The sequence below is a fragment of the Thamnophis elegans genome, chromosome 4 (assembly GCF_009769535.1).
Source record: "Thamnophis elegans isolate rThaEle1 chromosome 4, rThaEle1.pri, whole genome shotgun sequence".
Lineage (NCBI taxonomy): Eukaryota > Metazoa > Chordata > Lepidosauria > Squamata > Colubridae > Thamnophis > Thamnophis elegans.
The window spans coordinates 86318854-86342769 of NC_045544.1; the positions used below are offsets into that span (position 1 = coordinate 86318854).

The following is a 23916-nucleotide window of genomic DNA, read 5'->3' on the forward strand; positions in this document are numbered from 1 at the left end:
TGAGGCAATAATCAGCTGTCCTAAGTATAGGAGAAACTGCTCCCCATTATTAGAGAGATAAAACTTGATCGATATAGGAGAGAAATGAGATAGACACGAAGTTATATTTAAGGAGTAATGCTCCTCACCCCACACCCGCTTTTTTGTAATATAAATAATGTGCTAAATATTTTCTTCCCAAAATTTACACCCATAGGCTTCTCTTTGGAGGCAAGGGCCAGGCATCTCAGTTTCAGACAGTTCCTTGCAACCAATAGAATTGATTACTCTTCCACATACCACATATTTTAGTTTGCAGCCACTTTTTTTCTATTCTCCACAGGACATAGGGGTGAGTACATGGTACACTAAATGTTCATGTGGCTTAACAAAAAAGGGATCCTCCCAGTGCCCTGCTTGCATCTGACTCCTGAGTTGAGTTTGGAAACCACGCATCACCCATTTCACCACTCCTAGGGAGAAGCAATTGGGACAGGCAGGTAGTGAGTCAGATATGTTTACTGCCAAGCCATATGGCTAAGTGTGTCATTTGAAAAAGGCCAGGTATCATTGTTGTACATTAGCATTAATAAAGCCATGTTTTATATTTTGGATTATGTTTTTTTGATATCTATGTGTTCATCTGAACAGAAAGATGAACTACAAATAATTATTAAAAATAACAACTGGCTGAAGGTTGAGTGATTATTGGAAAAGTCAAAGTGTAAAGGCCACCCAGCACAGGAAAAAACCCATCAGAGGATATTTTGGCAAAGGTTCCCAATGGTCAACAAAAAAAATCACTTTCTGTAGTACTTGGATGAAACTACATTATTATTATCTCTCAAGTTTTTCCAAAAAGAGAAATAATGGATAATTCTAACAGCCTAAAACATATTAATATTTAACTATTACAAAATCAAACCATTGTTTATTTTCTTCTAATTTTTTCATAAGAACTTCTTAGACAAGCTTAATATTAAAAGGCATGCTATGATTTTTATGGTACCCTCAGCTATGGATATTGGGTATTTCTGTACAAAGCCACTAGGTGTCATGATTTTCTTTAGCTCAGTCCACATTGTTAAGTTCTAACCAGCAACTCTGGACAATTAACAGTTCATCTAAATTCAGTGAAATAAATTATAATCTATCAGGGTTTTTCTTAATTTTTTCCCTTCTTTGCTCATATAACATTAATATAATTGGCAGGCTTATATAACACACAGAGCTAAAACAACAGAGGATGGTTTCATTTAATATTTAAGCTGCTATAAAGCAGGCCATATCTTACTTAAATGCAATATGTTATATAAATACCTTCTTGAAAGTAAGATAGATAGGTAGATAGACAGACAGACAGACAGACCGAAAGTCAGATAGACAGATTGATTGATTGATAGATGGTTGGGTTCCTACCAGTTTGGACTGGTTTGGCTGAACTGGTAGTGGTTTGGCAGCCTGGGTCGCTGGAACCAGCAGCAACCTAGGCCTGCCATGCCCCCGAACTGGTTCTCCCTGGATGGATGGATGGATGGATGGATGGATGGGTGGGTGGGTGGGTGGGTGGGTGGGTGGGTGGGTGGGTAGGTAGGTAGGTAGGTAGGTAGGTAGGTAGGTAGGTAGGTAGATAGATAGATAGATAGATAGATAGATAGATAGATAGATAGATAGATAGAGATAGATAGATAGATAGATTCATTTATGACATTTTTATTCTACTCATCAGTTTAAAAAAATCCTGAAACAACATTTTCAATGAATTAAAAAAAGGATTATCCAAAAATGTTCTTGTCTTCATGCTTTCCAGCTATTTTTTTCAGGACGTATTAAGTTAAAACATTAAATGGATATGTGCATGACACTATTTTATCCTCCATGTGCTGGATTTTAATTAATCAATGAGATTAATTATGATGCTATCAGAATTCAAAATGCTCATCACTGGGGGATAAATTGGTGGGATCCAGTGGAGTACATGAAAGTAAAAATAAAAATGAATAAATGATGTGGGATAGAACTGAAGTTCAGAATGCTAGAAGGACTATTTTAAAGATTTGAGGGTGTGAAGAATAGAATTGAAATACATGCGATAAATATTAGTGTCCAAGAAAAGACTGATGGAAGTACTCATAAATACTATGAGCATGTGGAAAAAGGCTGTAGGGAAGATGGTGTAAGTGATCCTTAAGCATTAAAATATGGATGTGGCTTGCTTATTGGAATGATTGTTGAACTTGTTTAACAGGTTTTATGAAGGCTGCATTTCTGCCCAGCACTGTGATTGAAAGGATACAAGACATGACAAAGAGCAAAATGTACAAGTTTATACCAAGCAGACAGCGTGCAGTCTATTCAGTCTCCTGGCAGACACTAAGAAATGTATTAAAATTAAAAAGAAAGCTAATTGTGTGTTCATTGATTCAGAAAAAAGATGTGACAAAATGAATAATTTTGAATTATAGAATGTTTTATATGAATTTGGAGTTGAAGATTGATGAATGTGGTAAAATGGTGTAGGATGAAAACCAAGCATATATAAGAGTAAATGGAAGGAAGACAATCTGGTATGATGTGCACTTTTTTGTTAAACAATTGGTGTATAAGGCATATTTGCTGTGACATTAGATGTATGTTGATTAGGAAATAAATATGAATTTTGTATGCAGTTGATACTATGTTGTTGGCTGAGAAGTAGAATATTTGTTATAAATGTTAGAGAGATTGTATTTTCTTTATCAAATTTGGACACCGCCAATGTCACTAGGTAAGTGATTCTGGGTAATAACAAACCATCAAATATACATTTAAAAAACTGAATTAAAATGTGAAATAAAATAAGAAAAAAGTTTAACAGGCAAGTTAAAAGACAGAGGGAGCAACCTTAAGTCACCAACCAACCCCAGGTTGGCCACTCTTGTCCCATGTGCCACTCTTCAGTGCCATGCCAGTTGACAAAGCCAGGTTTACATGCTCTTCCAAAAGACCTAGCAGTGGGGGGGGGGATTCAGCTCTGGGGGCAAAATATTCTATAGGGCAGAGGCAACATCAGAGAAGGCTCTTTTCCTAGACCCTGCCAGACAAAAGTATTTAATTGACAGGGTCCATAACATGCCTTCTCTTCCTGACTTGTGGGACAGGTTGATGTAATTGGGACAAAACAGTTCCTCAAGTAATCTAGTCCCATGCCATGTAGGGTTTTAAAGATAATACCCAACACCCTGAATTTGACACAGAGGCAAACTGAGACCCAATGCAACTCACAGAGCAGAGATGTTTACATGCATAGTCCTCAGAGCGCCCAAACCTGCTTGTGCGGCCACATTCTGCACCAGCTGCAGCTTCTGGATACTCTTCAAGGATAGTCTCATGGAGACCACATTGCACAATCAATATGGGTGATGGCAGGGCATGGGTGACTGAGAGAAGCGCCTCTTGATCCAGGAAGGGGAACAATTGGCACTCAACAAAAAATTGTGTTCTAAAACCTCACATGCCTTCCAACTATCAACAGTTTAGACGCAGCAAAAGAAACGTATCCTTATTTGTCCTGTATTCTTGAATAAGGCCTTGCTCAGAATTGAATTTGTTTTTCATGTTGCCCTGTGTTTTAGACCCAACTATATATTTTCTCATGGTTGGCTTTGTTTTGGCAATATTGTATTACTTAACCTAGCATATAAAATATAGGAAGTAAAGTGTAGCAGCCTTGGACTCTGGAATGCCGAGCAGCTTTCGAAAAGCTTAAATGGCTTTTTGTGGTGGAGCCAACTCTTAAACACCCAAACCTGGAGAAACTGTTTGTAATACAAGCCGATGCTACTGATGTGGCGGTGGGGACTGTTCTGTCCTGCTCCAAAGAAATGCAATGGGGACGGTGCAACCCTGCCTCTATACTTCCTGGAAATTGACTGACAGTGGAAGATATTGGGCAGTGTGAGAAAAGGAAGGGTATGCTGTTCGATGGGCATTGCTGACTTGGATGCAGTTCCTAGAAGGCAGTAAGATTCCATTTGAAGTGTGGACTGACCCATTTTCAACTGCTGTTCACATGGAACCCTTCTCCACTTCGCCCTTCAAAGTTCTCATTTGAATATTTGCTACTACCACCAAGATCTGAGCCCGGAGACTCCACCCACGCCCGCACCTAGGGCTTCAAGGCTCACCGCAGCAGCCCTCCTACTTGTTGCCAATCTTGACAAACCAAATATTGATGTAAATATTATCTAATTTGCTTTGTTTTTGTTTTTCTAGGTTTCATCCCTTAAAATCCTAATATTACAAGTATTAAAACTTTTAAAAGCCTGGGAAAATAGGTTTTGATAACTGCTCAAAATATTTAATTATACAGACCATGTTAGTCTCCTATGGAAAGCAATGTTATTCTCATAGAGAATTCCCACAATGTTTAATAAACCAAAAGACGTACTAATATATGAAGTTTTGTGAATGTTCTGTTTTCAGTTTCAGAAAAAAACATCTAAATATCAACAGTCCCTAAATAAAGATTGTCTGGCTTCCACAGTGTTCATTTAACAAGCCTTACATTAATTGAAAAATGTTATAAAGTTACCTTTCAATTTTCATATAATAAATGTAAATACAATTAGTTACTTTCATAGAAAAATATTATTTTCATTACATATGACCAGATGGGATAATGCTATTGCCATTCCATGCGCAATAGTATGTTATATATATTCAATATAAGAATACTTTTTTAAAAAAGGTAGTTGGTGAATGATGAAATCTGGTTAGAGGAGTGTATTATCCTTACCAGCAGTTTCTTTTTCTAACATGTTTATGACTCTTCTACATATATACATATGCCTTCTTGCATCCATCTTTCTTTTCCTGAGTACTTCACAAATATTTTCAATGAACGAAGAACAATATAATGGTTAAAAATAACAGCTAGTCCTTGAGTTATGACTATACTTGAGCAGTTGTATTTTATGAAGTTTTTTATGGCAGTCTAAGCAAACACTGCAGTTGTTAAGCAAACCCATCATTCACTATCGTGTGGTTTTGCCGAAAAGCAGAGTAAGTGCTAATTTTGGACCATCTCCACTTCTCTCATACATATTTTTGTATATTTACCCTCACAGGCATCTAGGCTGGCTTTGCAGCTGCCTTTGACAACTGAGCCACACCCTGGAGTTTTCAAGGACATGCAGGTGTCCAGAGGCACCTTCACCCCACCAAGACCCTTAGCTTACAAAAATAAATACTGAGTGGGAAAGGGAGGAAAGCAAACAGCATACAGACGAGGAAATGAAGGTGATCTCTGGAGACTGACACCTATCACAAGCAGGCAAGGGGGATTATCATTCAACTGCCCGAATCATAAATTATGGTGAGCAGCATATCTTGATGGGAGTCCTACCTTGAGTTTAGAGCTTTGCCAAGAGCTCTGTAACAACTGGAAAAAGAGCAACCATACTGAGACTGTATCTCATCCTAACTAGTGTAAGAACATTTGGAGAAATACAACAGTTGTATATAGACTTTGAGACTTGTTTGAACTGAATATAGAAATACTGAGTATAAAAGACTGACATTAAAAACATGTTTATGTGGTAACATCACCTTGCGAAACCTAAAAGGGTGGAGCTGACCTACAGCAATAGCCTGTTGTTAGGGAAGTTGTGTGCTGCAATAAAGCTATGCTGTGGTGCGTCCAGTCCTTGAAAAGCAAAGAACCTTTACACAACACAGCCCCCTTGTTAATCTTAGAAAAAAGTAAAATAAATGAAAGAAAGTTCCAATTGTGTGAATAAGACTGAGAAAGGGGAGGAGAGAGGGAATGTGTGTGCATGAGAACAGGTTTATGAGTTGTCAATTCTTTGCTTCTGGTTTAGGGGATAGGTAAATAGTATTCATCCATTAGATCTTAAATCCAGGACTCTTGGAACACTTGCTTTCTCCCCCCTGCTTCTAGTTCCTAATTTGGCTACTTTGTAGACCCAGTTATGTAATGGCTAGGAGAAAGTTCCTTTCCTTGATTTTCATGGTATTTTTCCAATTATAGCCATATATAAATTTAATACAAAGCTTACATATTGTTTTAGTTGTTTTTTTTATTAGATTTCTTTTTTAAATATTGGACATACTTGGAGATTAGACTAGATATCTTGTTTATGAAACGGAAAAAACAAAATTATTCAAAACCAGAGGTTCTAAATACATAACTAAATAGAGTGCAAGGAAGCATTATAATACCAGGACAAACAAGTCAAATTGTGATAATTGAACTTAATTGATGCTTTTAGATGATGCAGCATTACAACTAGTTTACATATCATACTAAAGAATTAGGCGTACTTCCTTTTCTTTGAAAATATACCTTTCATATATATTTTAACAATGTTTTTCCAAGTTCTAGCTGAACAAAATTGAAATTAGTTTTCAAAATAAAAGTAAATTTGTAACTTCAATGATTTGAGCTATAATATTTGTGATTTAAATAAAAAAAACCATACAAACAATTCTGCCTGTTGATTATGCACCATCAAGTCAATGTCTTAGTGACTACATAGACAGATTTTCTCCAGGATAATCTGTCCTTCAGATCTTTCAATAATGCACTATATCTGAATCCATCCATTTTGCTGGTGGTCTTTTCTTTCTCCTTCCACCTTTCTCAGTTTTATAAACTTCTCAAGGGAGCCAAAATTTGATAATTTGAATCTGGTCATTTGTGCCTCTAGAGAGAAATTGATTTGTTCTACATGAATTTGTTCTTTTCTTGCTTAGCCATGTGCAGTGGGTTGGATTAGAATACCTTCAAGTCCCTTCCAACTCTGTTATTCCGTTATTCTGAGGAATCTTCTCCAACACCAAAGTTGAAAGAATCAATACTGTTCGTATCCTGCTTCTTCAAGTCCATATTTCGTTTCCAGAAAATTGTCAACTGTTGCCTACATGACACTGATTTTTGTAGATATAGACGTCACAGCACAACTAAGGGGAAGAATTCTATTTAGAAAACTAAAATGTCCGGAATTATTTTAGTGACATGATGCAAATATAGTGCAATATGACTAGTGATACACATAGCAACTCTCTGAATATATTTTAATTTGTGCCTATGATATCAATGACATCATAACTCACAATCTCTTTATCTTATAGTAGAAGTAATGTAATACCTAGTATCTTGCTGATACTAAATAAACATCATTAAATTAAAAAAGGAAAATAGCACAAATCATCAATTAAATAGAAAGCTATTTTGGTGAGGATTAGTGACCTATCCAACAATAAATGGAATATTTTTAAAATAGTAACGGATGCACTATTCGTTGTATTTCTATAAGAAAATTGTTGTGAGGGATATGCCTATATATTATATATTATTGTGATTAAAGTACAGATAAAGCTCATTGCATCAGCCAATGTGATACGAGACATAGTCTTATATTTATAGTGTTCCAAATCCAAATCCAAATCCAAATCTCGGTAGATAACACACAATGGCTGTGATTGCTACCCACAATAATAGATTGGTGGAAATGAGAAAGACAATTGCACTCCATTGAGATTGAAAGTATTATTTAAGTTTGTGTGCCTTTGAGTACGTTTTTGATTCTTGGTAATTGCCTGGACTGGTCCCTGAAGTTCTATCATTTAAAGAGACTGCAAGTACCTCACATTTTATAAAGTGGAATTAGACACTTTGTAAAAAGTGTATTAGAATTTTTGATGAAGAGAAATAATATAATCCCATTTTTAAAACCTCTTCAAAAGGGCATATTTAGTTTTATTATCTGTGGAAAAAACAATAGGAAGAGATATAAGGAAAGGCTATCCTAAATCTACAACAGAAAAAAAATTGTGATTGTGGGCTTATCAAATATTTACTTTTCCCCAAAAAATAAGTGCATCTCCTGCTACAAACATTTTGCTCATCCCTGTTTTATCTTAATTAATCTTCAAGCCCGCTACTTCTCCATATTCTTCTATTATTTCGACTAGTTTTGACCCCGTTTCTATTGGATCTTCCATAATAAACACCAAATCATCTGTGAATGCTTGTAATTTATATTTAAATATAAATTATAATATTAAATATTAGTAAAATATATTATCAAGATCAAATCAATCTTCAAATTATGTATGATCCAGACAGGCTAATTTTAGCTATATCTTGTTTAGGCATAGGCATTTCTTTACCAGTCGTTTGGTCCACTTTGTGAGATCAGTGCAAACTAGACCAATCCCAATGTCTGTTTGAGAAGTGGAATCAGTTTCTGACTCTGCTCTACCCTCCTAGAAAATGCTGCAAACCAGGTATATCAAACTCACGGCCTGCAGGCCAGATGTGTCATGTGCTAGCCACACCAACACCCGGTTTAGTGAAGGGAGGAAAAGTTGTGATACGTCATGTGATGATGCAAGTTTGACACCCCAGCTGTAGACAAACAATTTCTCTCTTGGTAGACATCCTTGTCTTGTCTCACCTTCTGGAGCTTAAGTCATTCATTAGTGCCTCTTTCTCCCTCACCACCAGAATTTCAGCATTATATTCCTACCTTAATATTGGTTAGAACTAATAATCTGCTGATTCACCCAAACACATCCCACAGCCATTGCAGCATCAGTCAACATTGGCTAGAGGTATTCAGGAAACTACCAGATGACAAAATTGCTGAGATACTATTTTTTTACTTTCACAACTTACCTGGGCTCTTAAACATAGAAAAATGATAGCAAAGCAGCTTGGAAGCCTTTGGAAAAGATAAAACGTTTACTATATTTGTTATAAATAAAAACTTTCCTTACATAACTTCTCATTGTAGCTCTTCTCAGCTACCAAATTTGTGCAAATACATATACTGGAAAGCATGAGAGAAGAGTCATAGGCTCATAGCCCTGTTTTGTTTTCTTTTCCCTTTTTCTATGGGATAAAAGTGACACTGGAGCAGGAGACTGATTGGATTAATTTCCTTTCATGTAGTTTCAAACTGCTTTGTAGGGAATTAAAATGTGAAAATGCTGGTGATGTGGCAGTGCTTGTAGTATTTTGGAAATTAGAACAACTAGGATTACACAAGTATTTAAAGGCATTTTGTCAGTGTTCCTTCTTTGTTCTTTTTTAATAGATCATTTCTGGAATGGAGAAAGAATGGGAATTTGGTAGGAAAATACAAAAGAGTTACAAAAAGGAGGCATTCTTGTCTACACATCCTGTACAATTCTGAATTTTGACCAGGCATGGTAGTTCAAGCATTAGCACAACACATTTGCTATATATTCTGTGGAATTTACATATTGACATCTTTTATATTCTTATTTTTCACTCAATAAACAGCAAATCATTAATTTCTCTGTCAGATAGTACATGTTTTGGGTGGAGAATGACTATGAACTGGATAATGCCTGGAATATTATTATAATATCTAATTATTCTTTCTTGTTTATACTATTGTATCACATATGAAATTGTTCAATATTTTACTGCATTTTTCAGGCATAGTGGTACTTTTAAAAATATGAACAAATTAATAAAGAAGCTATCAATGGCAATTTATCACATGTGATCATTCAATAACTGAGTTTTTATATGTCCAGAATTGGAAAATGTATTCCTCTCAGTACCAATTGTAAGGAAATATGTAAGAGGCTGTGCATATATTTAAGGTTTACTGTAAACTTCCAAAGCCATTCAGTGAATCTCAGCAAGGAAAGAATGCTAGATTGACTACAGATTCTTCCAGACAGGGGTACAAACCTAATAATGAGTGCTCGCAATAAACCATATCTGATTGTGATTATTACTAAATTATTCCTGTGTCCATGATGTTCTACTCACTGATGAGGAAATAACATTTTAAGCAGAAATTGCCTCTATAGAAGCTATAGCAAAGGGCTACATTGAATTTTAAGGAATGGTCTGTGTTCTCACTGGAGGTTGGTTATGCTAATGATCCTAATTTTTATAACTGTATAATAAGGGACACTTAGTTTGATATTTTTTCCCAGGGCCTCCTATAACTTTACTGTGGTAGGATGATGGCATGGGACCAACATAAAGAGTAATATTTAAATCAGCCTAAGGAGCTTTAAAGGCAAATGAGGTTTTTTTCACATAAATGCTAGCAATTTTCTCTCTGTGTGTATTTGTGTTTAAAAAGGGATGTATTTTTTAGGTGTAATACTCAGGAACAGGATGATATTCTGAGTAATTGGCAGTTAAGTGAGTACCGATTGGCTCAGGATTCTCTGTGCTCAGTTACAGGCCTGAAAAGGCAAGTACTAACTAGCTTTAATTTTTAGTGTGCCCTGTATACTTAAAAAGGGTAAACATTCCCATGCTCTAAGTCTCTCAGTGTCCACAATGAAACCAACCTGGATCAGCCTGGCTTGAAATGGAATCAGAGAACTTGGAAGACAGGAAGGCTGGTTCTTGAGTATCATAATATGATCTAGCACTGCTTGTCCTACTATGATTGGCAGGACAAACTGAGCAAGTCAATCTGATGAATAAAAACATACATGCAGTTTCTTATTCCCCACTTTAGTTAAAAAGTACACCTTAGGCTAATTGTATTAAGTAAATCTAGAATGGGTTTCATTTATATTTATTGAATTTATTGAATTTATATCCTGTCTTTCCTCTAGGAACTCAAGGCCAAATGTTCCACAACTGGCAACTTTTGAATACAACGCAGTGTTAGGTAAGCTTTTTACCCCATTTAATGAACAAAGTAAGGTGATGGGGGGGGGTGACAGTAGTACAAAATATGGTCGTTACAGGGTGAGGAGGATATGGTACCATATTACACTTTAGTGCAAGGCTGTCAAACTCACACCTGTTTTAGTGAAAAAAAGTCCTGATATGTCACACGATGCCGCCATGATGATGTGAGTTTGACACCCTTACTTTAATATGTCATGTAAACTGTCCTGTTATAGAACTATTTAATTTTTAAAGAGAAAGTAAACATAGCTGACTGAGGCTACTTAACTACCCTATAGAAAGGTCCATATTAAGCTTTTACCAATGTTTTTTTTAAATATTGTATTTTCTTATCTGAATATTATAATTTTCCCCGAATACCACACCCTGATTTCTTTCACTTTTGAAAATAAATGGAAAAAGTTTTCTACAGCTATGCCAGGTTTGATAGACCTTGTCATATCTAACCTATCAAATGAGTAGCTCTGTTTTCAACTACAGATGGTAATAAAAGGGGAAAGTTTTTCTCCGGCTACTTCGGAAAAAACTATATAACCCACACGCTTTTACAAATATCACCGCATAACATCTCGGTATTTATTTACAAAAGTACAAAAAGAAGCCACTGATGCCATTTTAAGAGAAGGAGCCATGTCAGTCTGCGGTAGTTAAAAACAAAGGAGTTGGTATCTTAAAAGGGAATATACTTAAGGCTACGAAGCCACAAGACTTTTTTTTTATCATTCAGGAAGGAGATATTAAATCGGACCTGAATAATATAGGAGGACGTTCAAAATTTGAAACCGCAGAGCCACAGAAAAAGAAATATTTTTTTTGTTTTAGAAAGAGGTCCAAGTCAGCGTACCGTTTATTGGTATTTCCACCTGCAGACTTTCCCTACTCCCTATATGGACATCTGAAGCGAATCATCACCAGGAAGTCACCCTCCCCCCACGGGCAGGTGTTATGACAAAGGCCCCCTGAGTCGGGGGGTCTGCGCCCGCCCAAGGGGTGGTGCTGTCGAGACCGTCCCGAGCTCCTCCGCAGCCATAGCCCGAAGCCTACCCCAGGCGGCGGCGGCGGAAGTGAGTGAAGGGGCAGTATAGGAATTTCCTGTGACGTCCCGGCCCAGACTCCATTAGGCTGCAGCTAGGCAGAAGAGCCTCAAACCGACCAGCTAGGGGAGAGGAGCGGGTTGTGTGCCTGGGGCTGCCAGGCGGGGGCTGTTTCGGGCCGCGTTCTCTGGCGGGACCGTAGAAAGGGTAGCAGCAGCTGCTGCTGTCTAAGAGCCGCGGGGAGAGGAACAGCTCCCCGTTCCTTACCCCGCCACCTCCCCCATCCCACCCTACCCCCTCCTCCCCTTCCTCACTCCCCCCACCCCCCCCGGCTTCCCACCACGGCCGCTCTCGGCGAGGAAACTCTGGCCTCCGCTTCCTCCTCCTCCGACTCGGACACCGGCGGAGCCTCCCCGCCACCGCGGAAGAAAGCGCGGGCTTCCCCGGCGGCGGCGGCGGAGGGAGCAGGAGAGCCCGGGGCTTCCGCGGGCAGAGCAGGCCTCACCTCGTCTTCATCCCCCTCGCTCTCCTGCGGGCTTGCCCCCGCGGCTGCCACCCCCCTCAGAGCCAGCGGCAGCGCCATGCAGGCCAACGGAGCAGGAGGGGGTCAGCAGCAACAGCCGCCGCCGCCGCCGTCACAGGGTCCGGATCTGGGCTGCCTCAACGCCCAAAACGGCGAGGCCTCGTCGGGATTGACCACTGGAGAGCAGTTAGCTCACGCCAATGGGTTGCTGCCGTCGGCCGGCGACGGCGGTGGCGGCTCGAGTGTCAATAATGGGGTCTCGGCCCCCGGTGGCTCCGCGCTTGAGATGGGGGGAGGCAGCGGTGTCGGAGTCGGCAACAGTGCCCTGAAGAAGAAGAAGCGGCTTTCGCAATCCGATGAGGACGTGATCCGGCTCATCGGGCAGCACCTCCACGGCTTGGGCCTCAAGTAAGTGGGGCGAGTAGGTGTTGCGATCCCTCCTGCCTCCCAAATAATGCGTAGGCTTAAACCTGAGGAATGTGTGGTGGGTGGGATCGTCCGGAGGATGACTTTGCCCACCATGTTATACTTCCAGCCCCCTTCCTCGGCTGGCCCTTTTTTGGGGGGTGGGGGGGAGAGGGAGATTTCGAGAGTAGATGGATGGTATTCCTCTTGCTTATATCTGTTTTCGTAGGAAGCAACATCGGATGATTGTTTGGCGAGAATATGGATCTAGGTTTGTGTTGATGAGAACAATAACTCTGACAGATTTGTTTATTTTAAAGATCAATTATATGCCTAAGGGGGGGAAAAAGGCCAACATTATGTATGTTGATCTATTCTTCTCCAATGGGAAGATTTTTTTGTTCACATTGATGTTTTACGGTTTAATAACAAAGACAGAAATGTGAGGGATAAATAAAAACAGTGAATGAGTGAGGCAGTGAGACGACAGGGCCTATTTTTCAGGCCTAGTCCAGTGTGAACTTCGTTTTAAGAGAACACATAGATTTTCTATGAGGCCCAACAGCACATTATTTAAAGGCAAATAAATTACAGAGGTTACATTGGTAAAATAGCATTTTGAATATAATAGTGTATGAAAAATTTTCAGATAGGTCTAATACAGAAGCATTTTAGATTACAGCAAAACATCCCTACAAATCTAGATAGATGTTCTATCATTTTAAACTAAAATTTTAAACTCTAGATTGGTAGTATTAAAATTGAACTTGAATATACCTGTGTCTAACCCCTTGGAATGTACTTAAAATTAATGTCTAATATGTTGACTCTTATGTAGCTTGCAGCACTGCAGTACTTTGAGCTGAGTAATAGGCATGCACTGGAATGGGGGAGGGTGAAAAGCAAATAAACATGGTACATCAGTAATTTGGATTACTAAAACAAACCTGAGAATTGTGTATCATAATAGCAGCTAGTTTAATTTTGAGAATATATATTTACATAGTGTATCCTTGGAAAACTAAGGTCTTCATTTGAATCACTGCAGGAATAGGTTGATATTAATTTAGAACACAGAATAAAAATGGGATTGACAGAAGTCAAGTTTAAAGCAAGAGACAAACCTTTGTTAGCATTTTAGGAAAACAGTATTGTTCATTTTAAATAATTGGGAAAGTAAGAATATAGGTTTATGGATTATTAAGTAAAGAATTTCCTGACAGTATTTCTTTATCATGAAAATAGTACAAAAATATGTCATATTTGCTAGAATTTATTGAGAAAGCCCAGGTATTTTTTGTTATATATTTTAAACATGTTGTACTAAGGCTACACTGGATGGCTTATCTATAAGGATAAGAATAAAGACTGGTCAACTTTTTAAGAACACTATGCCTCTCTCTCACAGCCAGACTGTTGATCTTCTCATGCAAGAGTCAGGATGTCGTTTAGAACACCCTTCTGCCACCAAATTCCGCAATCATGTCATGGAAGGAGAATGGGATAAGGTAATAAAAGAGTCATAAGGTTGCCTAATTGTAACAGTGATTGCAACCTTATGCATAGTATCTTAAAGGTAAACCCAATCTGTTCATTACAATGAGGCTTAATTCTCAGTAAACAAAAATAAATTAGGTTATTAATGTATAGATAATATAGTATATTTCACCATCTTTGGTTTTCCTTTTCTTATTTCTCTTAATTGTTTTTAACATTGCATTTTCTAGGCTGAGAACGACCTGAATGAACTAAAGCCATTGGTGCACTCTTCTAATGCAATTGTGGTAAGAGAGGCTCTTCAATAAACTCTATATATAAAGAATATATTTTAATAGTTTAAGTTGAGATGTGCATGCTTAGTTGCTATATGTATGTAAAGAGTAACATATTTTTCAATTTTCAATTAAAAAATGAAAAAGCTTATGCTTCGTATGCAAACTTTGAACATTCTGATGTAACAATGTAGCTAAAACATGTATCATTGAGATTTGCTAAACTAACAGCTAAGTAATACAGTTTTTACATTTTACTTTCTAATGAAATCATTGGTTTGGCTTGTGAAGTTTAGAAGCATGGTTATTGTACAGGGTTTGCATATTTGCAGTTACCTAAAATGTCATTTTGCTTTTCGCTTAATAAAACACAAAAAAAATGATCATTTTAGTGGTAACTAAGGGCTGTAACGTGTAGAATTATGTATCAATTATGTAATTAACAGCATATTAAAGAGACACTAAAACTATTTCTGCTACTCATTTCTTGGTATGTTTTTTTGTTTTGGGCTTACATTTGATAAAAGTGCAGCATATTTTCCTCTGATTCAAGTGGAAAATAGCCCTGTTAATAAAAACAGGAATTTACTGATGTCTGCTTAGCTTTCTTGAGGTTTCTCTGTTATCAAAAGGATACTTTTTCTGTTCTTTGCACCCTCCCACTTCACGAAGGAAGTGGTGTGCAAAACAGATGTTTTGTTAAATTTTTCTTCACTGTAAAAGTATATATTGTTTTACTCAGTCTGAAGCCTAATCAAGTTAAATCTTTTCTTGCAAGCAAATACTTTCGTATATGCTTTCCTATAGGTAGATAATAATGTAAATGTAGTATACAAACAAGCATACATACTGTACTAAAAAGTGAAGAGGTCATCTAAGGTCTAATAAAAAAATAGCAAAATACACCTTTTGTAAAATGCGGTTTTTTGTAAAAGTTAAAATAGTTCTTTATGGATTGCTATCCTTTCACTATTTTGAACATCATCTTGTTTAAGCAAGCTCACATGCCAGTTTCCAAGCATCCGAATTCTGATCACATACCAAAGGAATGTGGCACTGGTCACTAGTGTGAAAACTGGTCATAAGTCCCTTTTTTCAATGCTGTTGTAATTTCAAATGGTCACTAATCAAATGGTTCTAAGTTGAGGACTACCTATATAAAGTTGTAATAGCTGTAGATATTTTGGATTTTTATAAGAGTTTCCAGATAAAACTATTTGAACTCAAATTATTTGATGTTGCATATTCTAATTTTCTAAATGTTTAGAAGCAAGACTTGCTGTTCTTGGGAGGCTTATTACTAAATACGAAATTAAAGGTTTATAATGAATTCTGAATTTTATCAATTTATCTAGGCTCTTTCCTTTTTTTCTTCTCATTTCAAACAATGGTTATAGAAATGAAAGTGGACATTTAAATGTCAAGACAACCAATGCTCATTAAAGAAAGTCTAAGTTAAAGTATCCCATATTGTTAGTTGTCCAGTTTTTGAATGCATTTAGTAAAGGGTATGTATCAATTATAATCTTACATGAATTCATTTTTGTGTGATTTCCTAGCATCTTGTTTCATAACAGCATTGAAGAATTAGGAATGTGCAAAATGCTTCAAAGTTGAATCATTTTGAATTCACAAAGTCCCATTTCAAGTGTGAAATGGCTATTGTGAATATTAAAGAAATGTTCTGAGTTTAAACCACTGTTATGGACATAGGATATTTCTTAAGCAGTTAAACACTCCGATTTGCCAACCAAAATGGTGCTTTGAGTTTGAAATAATTCAAGTTGAAATCTATTACATATTTTTAAGAAACAGCTAGATAAAACCACATCATGCTAATAACATTGACAACCAGGTTCTTCAAGGAATTCCACAAGTAAAGCATGCAATCATCACTAATACTCTGGCATTGTTTGGTATCTATTTTTTATATCTATTATTTAGTTTATTGCCAGATCAGTATTTTTAATCCTGATCTAACAACAAGAGCACTTTTAGGACTGCAGAACTTACATATGGATGAATGAAGTAGAAAACAATGATGAACTTCAGTGACATTTCTCTATTCTTCTATCCATCTGCTTTGATGAGACCTGTAGAAGCTTGGCAGGGCAGTTTCTTAAGGAGTCCACTTGTAGCATTGTTACCATATTTTACATTATTGTATTTTAAGACAAAGCAAGCAACATTGAAGAGGGGGCACAGCACACTTAGCATTGCCATGCCACATAAATGTCTAACAAGATCAATAAGATTTGGTTTCCTGTAACAATTTTTAAACACAGCTCATCAGTAAGGGCCACAACTAGTTTGGAAGTCATACATAAAATATGTATTCTTCGAGAGAAAATGAGAGCTTCCACACATCCCTGCCTTTAGTGGTTAGGTGAATTTTGTAAATATATCCAGCTGGCAGTTCTTCGCAATTTTATTCACAAATTGACATCTACATAAGCTATTGCTTAATATAGCACCCCAAACAATTCTTTAATATCTGCTATTGGACTTCTTGTGGGACAGTTGATTTGGTTCCCCTGCATTATTTAGAGCAACTGCTTCAAAAGTATTGTTTTGCCAATTCATTTGTCTTTGTTTTTGGAGTATTTAAGTCTTTTGCCAAGAAATATGTAAAATCAGTTCTTGTACGTTGAGATCCTTTTAAGTTGTTCATCTTGGATGCATTTGCAATATGAATAATAGTAAGGCTGGTAAGCATTTGAAATTAGTTGTGCTGATATTTGTAAATATATAGCAGTGCTTGCTCCATGAGTACATAAGTCCCATATTAAAGAATTATTGTGAGTATTGCCTCACATATTCATCAATTTATTTCCTGTAAACGCTGTAATGGGTTGAGTGTCCCCTGGTTGAAGTGATTGAACCATATTAATGAAACATCAGTTATATGGAAAGGGTTCAGTATGTTTTGTATTAGTAGTTTATTGCTGTTTTTATTACAAAATTATTTATGCCTTTCTGTGTGATGGGAATTTATTTTTGTGGCTGTGTGTGATATGCTAGATCTTGTAGTATAGGTGATGTTGAAACAATACTATTGAAAAGGTCTGAAATAGACAGTGATCATAATATTAAAAATGGTGCAGATGGACCTCTGTCAGAATACTGTATTTTGAGGATGGATCTAACTGATCAGGCAAGTTAATTTGCCAACTGTTTCTTTAGCAGTACTGAATATGTGCACTTATAAAAATAGAACAGTAAGAATATGTGTTAAACTACCAAAATATTTTTGTTCAGCTATGCAAATTCCAAAGTCACATGTCTACCCAGTGACAGGAAAAAAAACACATGATGACATACATGCTAATCTAAAATATATACATATTACCTTCAGCATCTTCAAAGCAGGAACAGTTCTAATAATAAAGCTTCAGTTCAATATATAAACTTTGCAAGCAAGGCAAGCACACAAAATACAAACCTAATGTCAATCATAGGAACTTTATACTTACAAAATTATAATTTCATAAATGATAAAATAAAAATATTAACACTGAGGTCCTTTAATGCTTACTTTCATGATTATATTTTAGCCAAATAAAAAGTACTCTCAGGACTCGAAACATATTCCTCAAATTATCAGAATTGTGAGTCAGTGTTCTACTCACATCTTGTTTATATGGAACCTTGCTTAAATATCGTATCTTGCACAAATCTCCTTTGTCACCTCATTCTGTAGTTATTCATTTATTTTTATACTTTTAAAGTATGATAAGTTACCAGATCTGTTAACTTTTATTTCTACTAGCAAGCAGAACATATAATCAGTTATATTTATGATTATATCTTAAAACTATGTCAGTTTTTTAAAAACCAAAGAAAAAAATTAATTTTTTTTTACTATCTTGTAGATAAGAAATATCTTTATAATTCCATAAATTATTTTAAACCCACTATTAATCTTTCAGATGTACAAATTTGGGTAATTGAAATAATTTTAAAATGCATTTATGTTTTAGGACACTATTCTATAAAATGTAGTAGGGAGGGAAATTACTTATAAATAAACATGGTGCAAATATGTTCATGGTCTGATATAATTGTGAGAAGCAGGACAGAAGTCCCTTGTCAAATATAATTTGTTCTAGTTGTTCATTCACATGTGCATCATAGCAATTGCTTTCCATAATAGCATTTTTACTTGTGGAGTATGCCTCCTTAGTAAACACTGGAGAGATTGTTGGAAAGAGCACAATTCTTCCAGATACTTCATCAATTTTAAATAGATAGATGAAAGGGTTTCACATTGTGAAAAGATTTGTAAGTGAAAATTTATTTTCCTTCTCTTTATATATGGTTGTAAGAAGTATTAGTGAGGTATGCAGATTCTGAAGTGGAACAATTAATACCATTTCCCCCATTATTTAAGATATATTAGTGAGGTCTACAATCTCAAATAATTTGCAGATTCTGAAATGGAACAATTAATATCTTTTCCATTATTTACGAGACAGGGAATATCAGTGTAGATGTTTCATTATGTAAATGTTTGTGGAACTATGAGTAATATATTTAATTGTGATTTTAAAATGTCTTATAAGCTGCCCTGGAAAGGCTTTGTTATGAAGGGTGGTGTTCACATTTTAAATAAACAAACATGTTGGCCTAGTTCTTGCATAACAGCATGATGTTTTTGTTTGCTTTTGGCTTGAATAACATGTGAACTAACTTACTATTGCTTGGCATGATGTACAAATCAGTTTACCATAATTTTTTCAACAAACCATAGCTAACAAATTCTGGGTTAGTAGTATCAAAAAAAGGAACCTTTAAAAAAATCATTTACTTTAGGCTTAGTTTAATAGCTTGATCATATAAATTTGAAAAATTTATAAAGTTGAAAAAAGCTATAATTTACATGAATGCAAATTTAAGTGAATGGTGTAATCTTTCCTGAAGTTTAAGTTTAAAAATAGATGTCTATAGGGAGGCTACAGAATGAAAAAATGGCAAGCACACAATACTACCATATTTCTTACTTCAAGGTTCTTCAGTGTTTTGTTTGGAAATTTGCGATAATGGTGTGAGTACTATCAGAAAAGGCTGTTGTGGAAGATACAGCCAGTTAAAAAAGCACTTCTATAATGATATCTTTTTCCTCTTAGGTCCCAATTTCTCATTAGGATTCCCCCTTGATATTTTTTTATATATTTTCTTATTTTTGTCCTTGCTCTAGGCTGATGAGGACATTTCCAAGTAAAGAGATACATAGCCACCATTATTTTATTTTCTAAAAAAGCAAATGGATCTCATTTGGCCCTTAAAGACTTTCTCTTTAAAAACAAGTTGTCTGTATTTACATTGGCACATCTGAGTACCATTTTAGGAATCTCATTAAATAAGTCTTAATTAGTTTTGGAATACTTTTTCAGACAATATAATAAAATTTTCTTTGGCACATCATGATGCCAGTAGACAACATGGAAACACTAACATCTATAGAAAAATTTCCACATACTGTACAGATTAAATGAAAAGTAAATTTTAAAAGTTTCAGAGTAAATAGAGCCTCAAGAAATGTTTCCAGATTTTATTGATTCCACATAAACAATGTAGAATTTTCAAGGTTGAGATTTATTGATCTTTCAGGTAAATTATTTTATTTTACCTTGCCTCTACAGGTACGTAATTTTTGCAGTTTTACAGTAAATATGTCATTTTTCTTAATTCAGAATCTGAACTTTCCAAAAATCCTAGTTGTGATTCTCAGAATCCTCCCAAAATTTGTCATCGATTTGTAATTGAATGTTGTGCTCAAAACCCAGGAGAAAATATTGTATGAAATAGATTTTTCATTTCTGCTTTAATTTGGGTTGTTGTGATTTTATTACTTTTTAATCTCTTATCCTTGTGGTTTGTACTACAAAGAATCTTTCAAATGTTTTTTTAACATGGGCAATAACAATGCAATCTGTTAGCTTCTACATCTTGTATTGTCAGCTGATACAGTATGTGAACCAATCCATTTTGGTTTTTTTTCATCTTGTGACTTAGCTGTAGATTGCTATTTTACCTTGTTTCCCTAAATAGAAGCAAGCTTTATAAAAGATTTGGGACAAGTTGTTATGATTCAAGTCTTTTCTGGTTGCTGTGTGAATTATTTACATTTAATCATGTTGTCTCAGAGACTGCCTGGACAAAACACTGCAGTTTTCTTGACAACATTTTTCAGGAGTGTTTGGCCATTTCCTTCCTAAGGCTGTGAGAAAGTGACTGGTTCAAGAGCTCCTAGCTGGCTCTATGGCAAAGACAGTACAATACTAGAAATCAGGTTTCCCAGTTTCTGCTTACCTTAACCACTTTTTAGAATGAAATTTGTCCAGCCTGACAGGTTTTTGCACTGCTTTTCTAACTATTTGCCCTGGTGGAGGTCATGTTTTTGTATCGCTATTAATTCTAAAGGTACGTTATGACAATAGATTATTTTTAAATTATATTCATATTAGATCAAATATGGTACTCTATGTTAGGACTATAAAAATCAAACATGATTTCTAATGATACTGAATTTATCATAAAATACAAAACTTACAATCAAACATGTATTTTTATTCATTTGTCTTTCATTAAAAAGGTGTAAATAATTCTCCAAAGTAGAAAAGCTAGGTGGCAAATACAGTAGAGCCAAAAGTTTCAAGAAACCATGCTTTTTATAGAAACTGTGAAAATTCTTAGTATAGATTTCTATACAAATTGTAGAGCAGTAATTCCATTAAAATATAAACCATGTACTATACACAGATAATCCACACTTAACAATGGTAAATTGGAACCATGAAATTTCTGTCACCAAGCTATATGGTTGTGAAACATGATGTGACATGATGGCATGGCTTAACAACAGAAATACTGACACTTCTAGTTACTAACGTTAAGTGATTACTGCAGTCATTAAGTGAGAACATAATGTGGTTGTTGTGTGCAACCTGCTGGCTTCCCAATTAACTTTGCTTGTAGGAAACCAGCAAAGAAGGTCACTAATGGTGATCACATGACAGCAAGGATATTACAGCATTGTAGTTGTGATCATGTAACTGGGGCTGCTGCAACTTACATAAGTATGATGGCCACTTGTAACTATGACTTATTCAGCACTCTCATAATTTTGAATAGTTGCAAAATAAATGATTGTTAAATGAGAACTCACGTGTAGCATCAGGCAAATATTTGTATGAAAGTATTGTATAGTCCTCATTCCTTGTGGAAAGCACACAAATCATTGTCTTGCACAAGCAGTTTTATCCCCTTTCTAATATTGAGGCATATTATTACTTTAGAATAGCACCTCCCAGCCATTATTATACAGTCATACCTTTGCACTCAACTACTTCAAAACTCTTCAAATTTGGTATTCAACCCATTTTGAAGCAGAAATCTTGTCCCAGCACTCATCTTTCTCCTGGTATTTGATGTTTAGAGAAGAACTTGCTGACATCAGCTGCCTCATGACTCGTTATTTCTTCTGGCCGAAATAGCGGGTCACATGGTAAGTCGTGATTTTCTTGGTACCCGTTATTTTTAGTATTCATCACATCTTCCAGAAAGAATTACGAGTAACAAGGTATTGTGATACAATAAATGACATAATTAAACTCATTTGCATAATTTATTTAATTTTTAAAACTCATTTAAACTTAAATAATGTGAAAGAAAAGAGTATGAGTCGCATGAAGACATTTATTACTACTACTGCTGCTGCTAAATTTCCTTGGAATGTTGTTATACAGGTTTCTCCTATATAACGCCATATAGAAATCCAATTAGTGTATTTCAGGTCATGATATTGTTTCCTGTTTATAATTTGTGTTCTTCCTAAACAAATGTACAATGTGATTGAGTTAACAATTAAAATTTTACTTAGAAATAATTAAAAGCTTTAATACTGCCTAGGGCAGTAATGGCGAACCTATGACACGCGTGTCAGTGCTGACACGCGTAGCCATTTGGGGTGACACGCACAGGATTTCATGCGATTCATCCTCGGCTCCTGCACAGCCGCCGAGGATGAAAGAATCTGTGCTGGAGGAATGGGGGGGGCGGGACGTGTGATCTCCCCCGCCCACACTCACTCACTTACTGTATCGCCGCCGCCCCTTTCTGAGTGCAGGGGCTGCTGGTAAGGCGTGCGTGCCATGCGCACACACGTCATCAGCGCGGCGAGGGAGGACCCGCAGGAGAGGAGCGCGGGAACAGTGCGCGCCTCTCTCCAGTCAGGCCGGCACAGAGAGTCTACTCCTGGGACTTTCGGTTACGACCGCACCACAGCAGGGAACAGCGGAGTGCCAACGGGAACTGTGAGCGCCATTAGCAGCAACTATTGGGGTGCCATGGACTTGTAATTGCCCACAATAACTGAGATAAGTGAGGGGGAGGTTGTGTTAGCTTGTTAGGCTAGTTAACCCCTAATTGGCTATCTATAATTCTATCTGCTGTCACTGGCCCACTGATGGAGCACCCAAAAAATAAAAAACAAAGGTTAAGTAAAGGGAGTGGTAGTGGCAGTGGCCGACCCTTTCAAGAGACATGGAGCGAGATGTATGGCATTATAGAAAAAAATGGCAGATCATTTTGCGTTCTATGTACTGAAACGGTAGTAAGCAGAATGTGGAATATAAATAGACATTTTGAAACTAATCATTCCCAGCTCTTGGAAAAAAGTGAGGATGAAAGGAGGGAATACATTTCCAGGAAGCTACACCTTTATAAGAGCCAATCTAACTCCATCCTTAAATTTATGAAAGGCTCTACAAATTTAAACTCTGCAAGTTTGAGCATTGCTCACTCCATAGCTCAGCATGCAAAAGCGCTTAATGAGGGAGAATTTATTAAAGAAACTCTCCTAAGATGTGCGCCAGTTCTATTTCACGATATGCAGAATAAAGATGCAATTATTAAGAGAATATCTGAGTTACCAATCAGTAGAAATATCATATTAAATACAATTATATATTGCAATTATACATTTTTGTAGTTTAAACTATAAATTGCGCAAAATTATGTTTTTGTCGAAGTGACACACAACGCGAGTTATGCTCGATTTTTTGCCGATTTTTGACACACCACGCCAAAAAGGTTGCCCATCACTGGCCTAGGGGCATATTGTAAACTTCTGGTCCCATTTGGTATCACAGTTAATGTGATACCCACTTTAAGACATAGCATTTGTAAAATATAAACTTCTTTGTATAGCTATAAAAGTACGCAAGCAGGCTAAGCAGAATTATTTATTGGACATGTAAAGTGGTTACATGGAAAGATGGTGAACAAAGCAAAAATTGAGATAGGGAGTGCAGTAAAAATGGGGGGAAATTCTCTAATTGTGACCCATGGGTTGTATAGCTGTACTTAGTAGAAATTGGATGAAATATGGGGGATGAAAATGTGTAGATGTTAATACTGTTTCATATTGTATCAAAATTATACATGAGCTATAATGATTATAGTTTCTCAGGTATGGAATATAAAAGTGCTATTTTTTTT

At 36.3% G+C, this 23916-nt stretch overlaps 1 protein-coding gene across 4 annotated transcripts in view; it reads left to right on the plus strand.

Annotated features, from left to right (window-relative positions):
* The first annotated feature begins 11765 nt into the window (after positions 1 to 11765).
* The window catches only part of WDR26 (WD repeat domain 26), a 38897-nt gene continuing 26746 nt past the window's right edge, over positions 11766 to 23916 (plus strand). For 2 of the 4 annotated variants that reach the window (XR_004255197.1, XM_032215476.1), the window contains exons 1-3: positions 11766 to 12646; positions 14052 to 14151; positions 14371 to 14427. Coding sequence is in view for 3 of the 4 variants with exons in the window: in XM_032215476.1 (XP_032071367.1) it covers positions 12297 to 12646; positions 14052 to 14151; positions 14371 to 14427 (507 nt within the window). In the remaining variant the exon portion in view is untranslated. The remainder of the gene's footprint in view (positions 12647 to 14051; positions 14152 to 14370; positions 14428 to 23916) is intronic. The other 2 variants (XM_032215474.1, XM_032215477.1) reach the window with 2 other exon arrangements.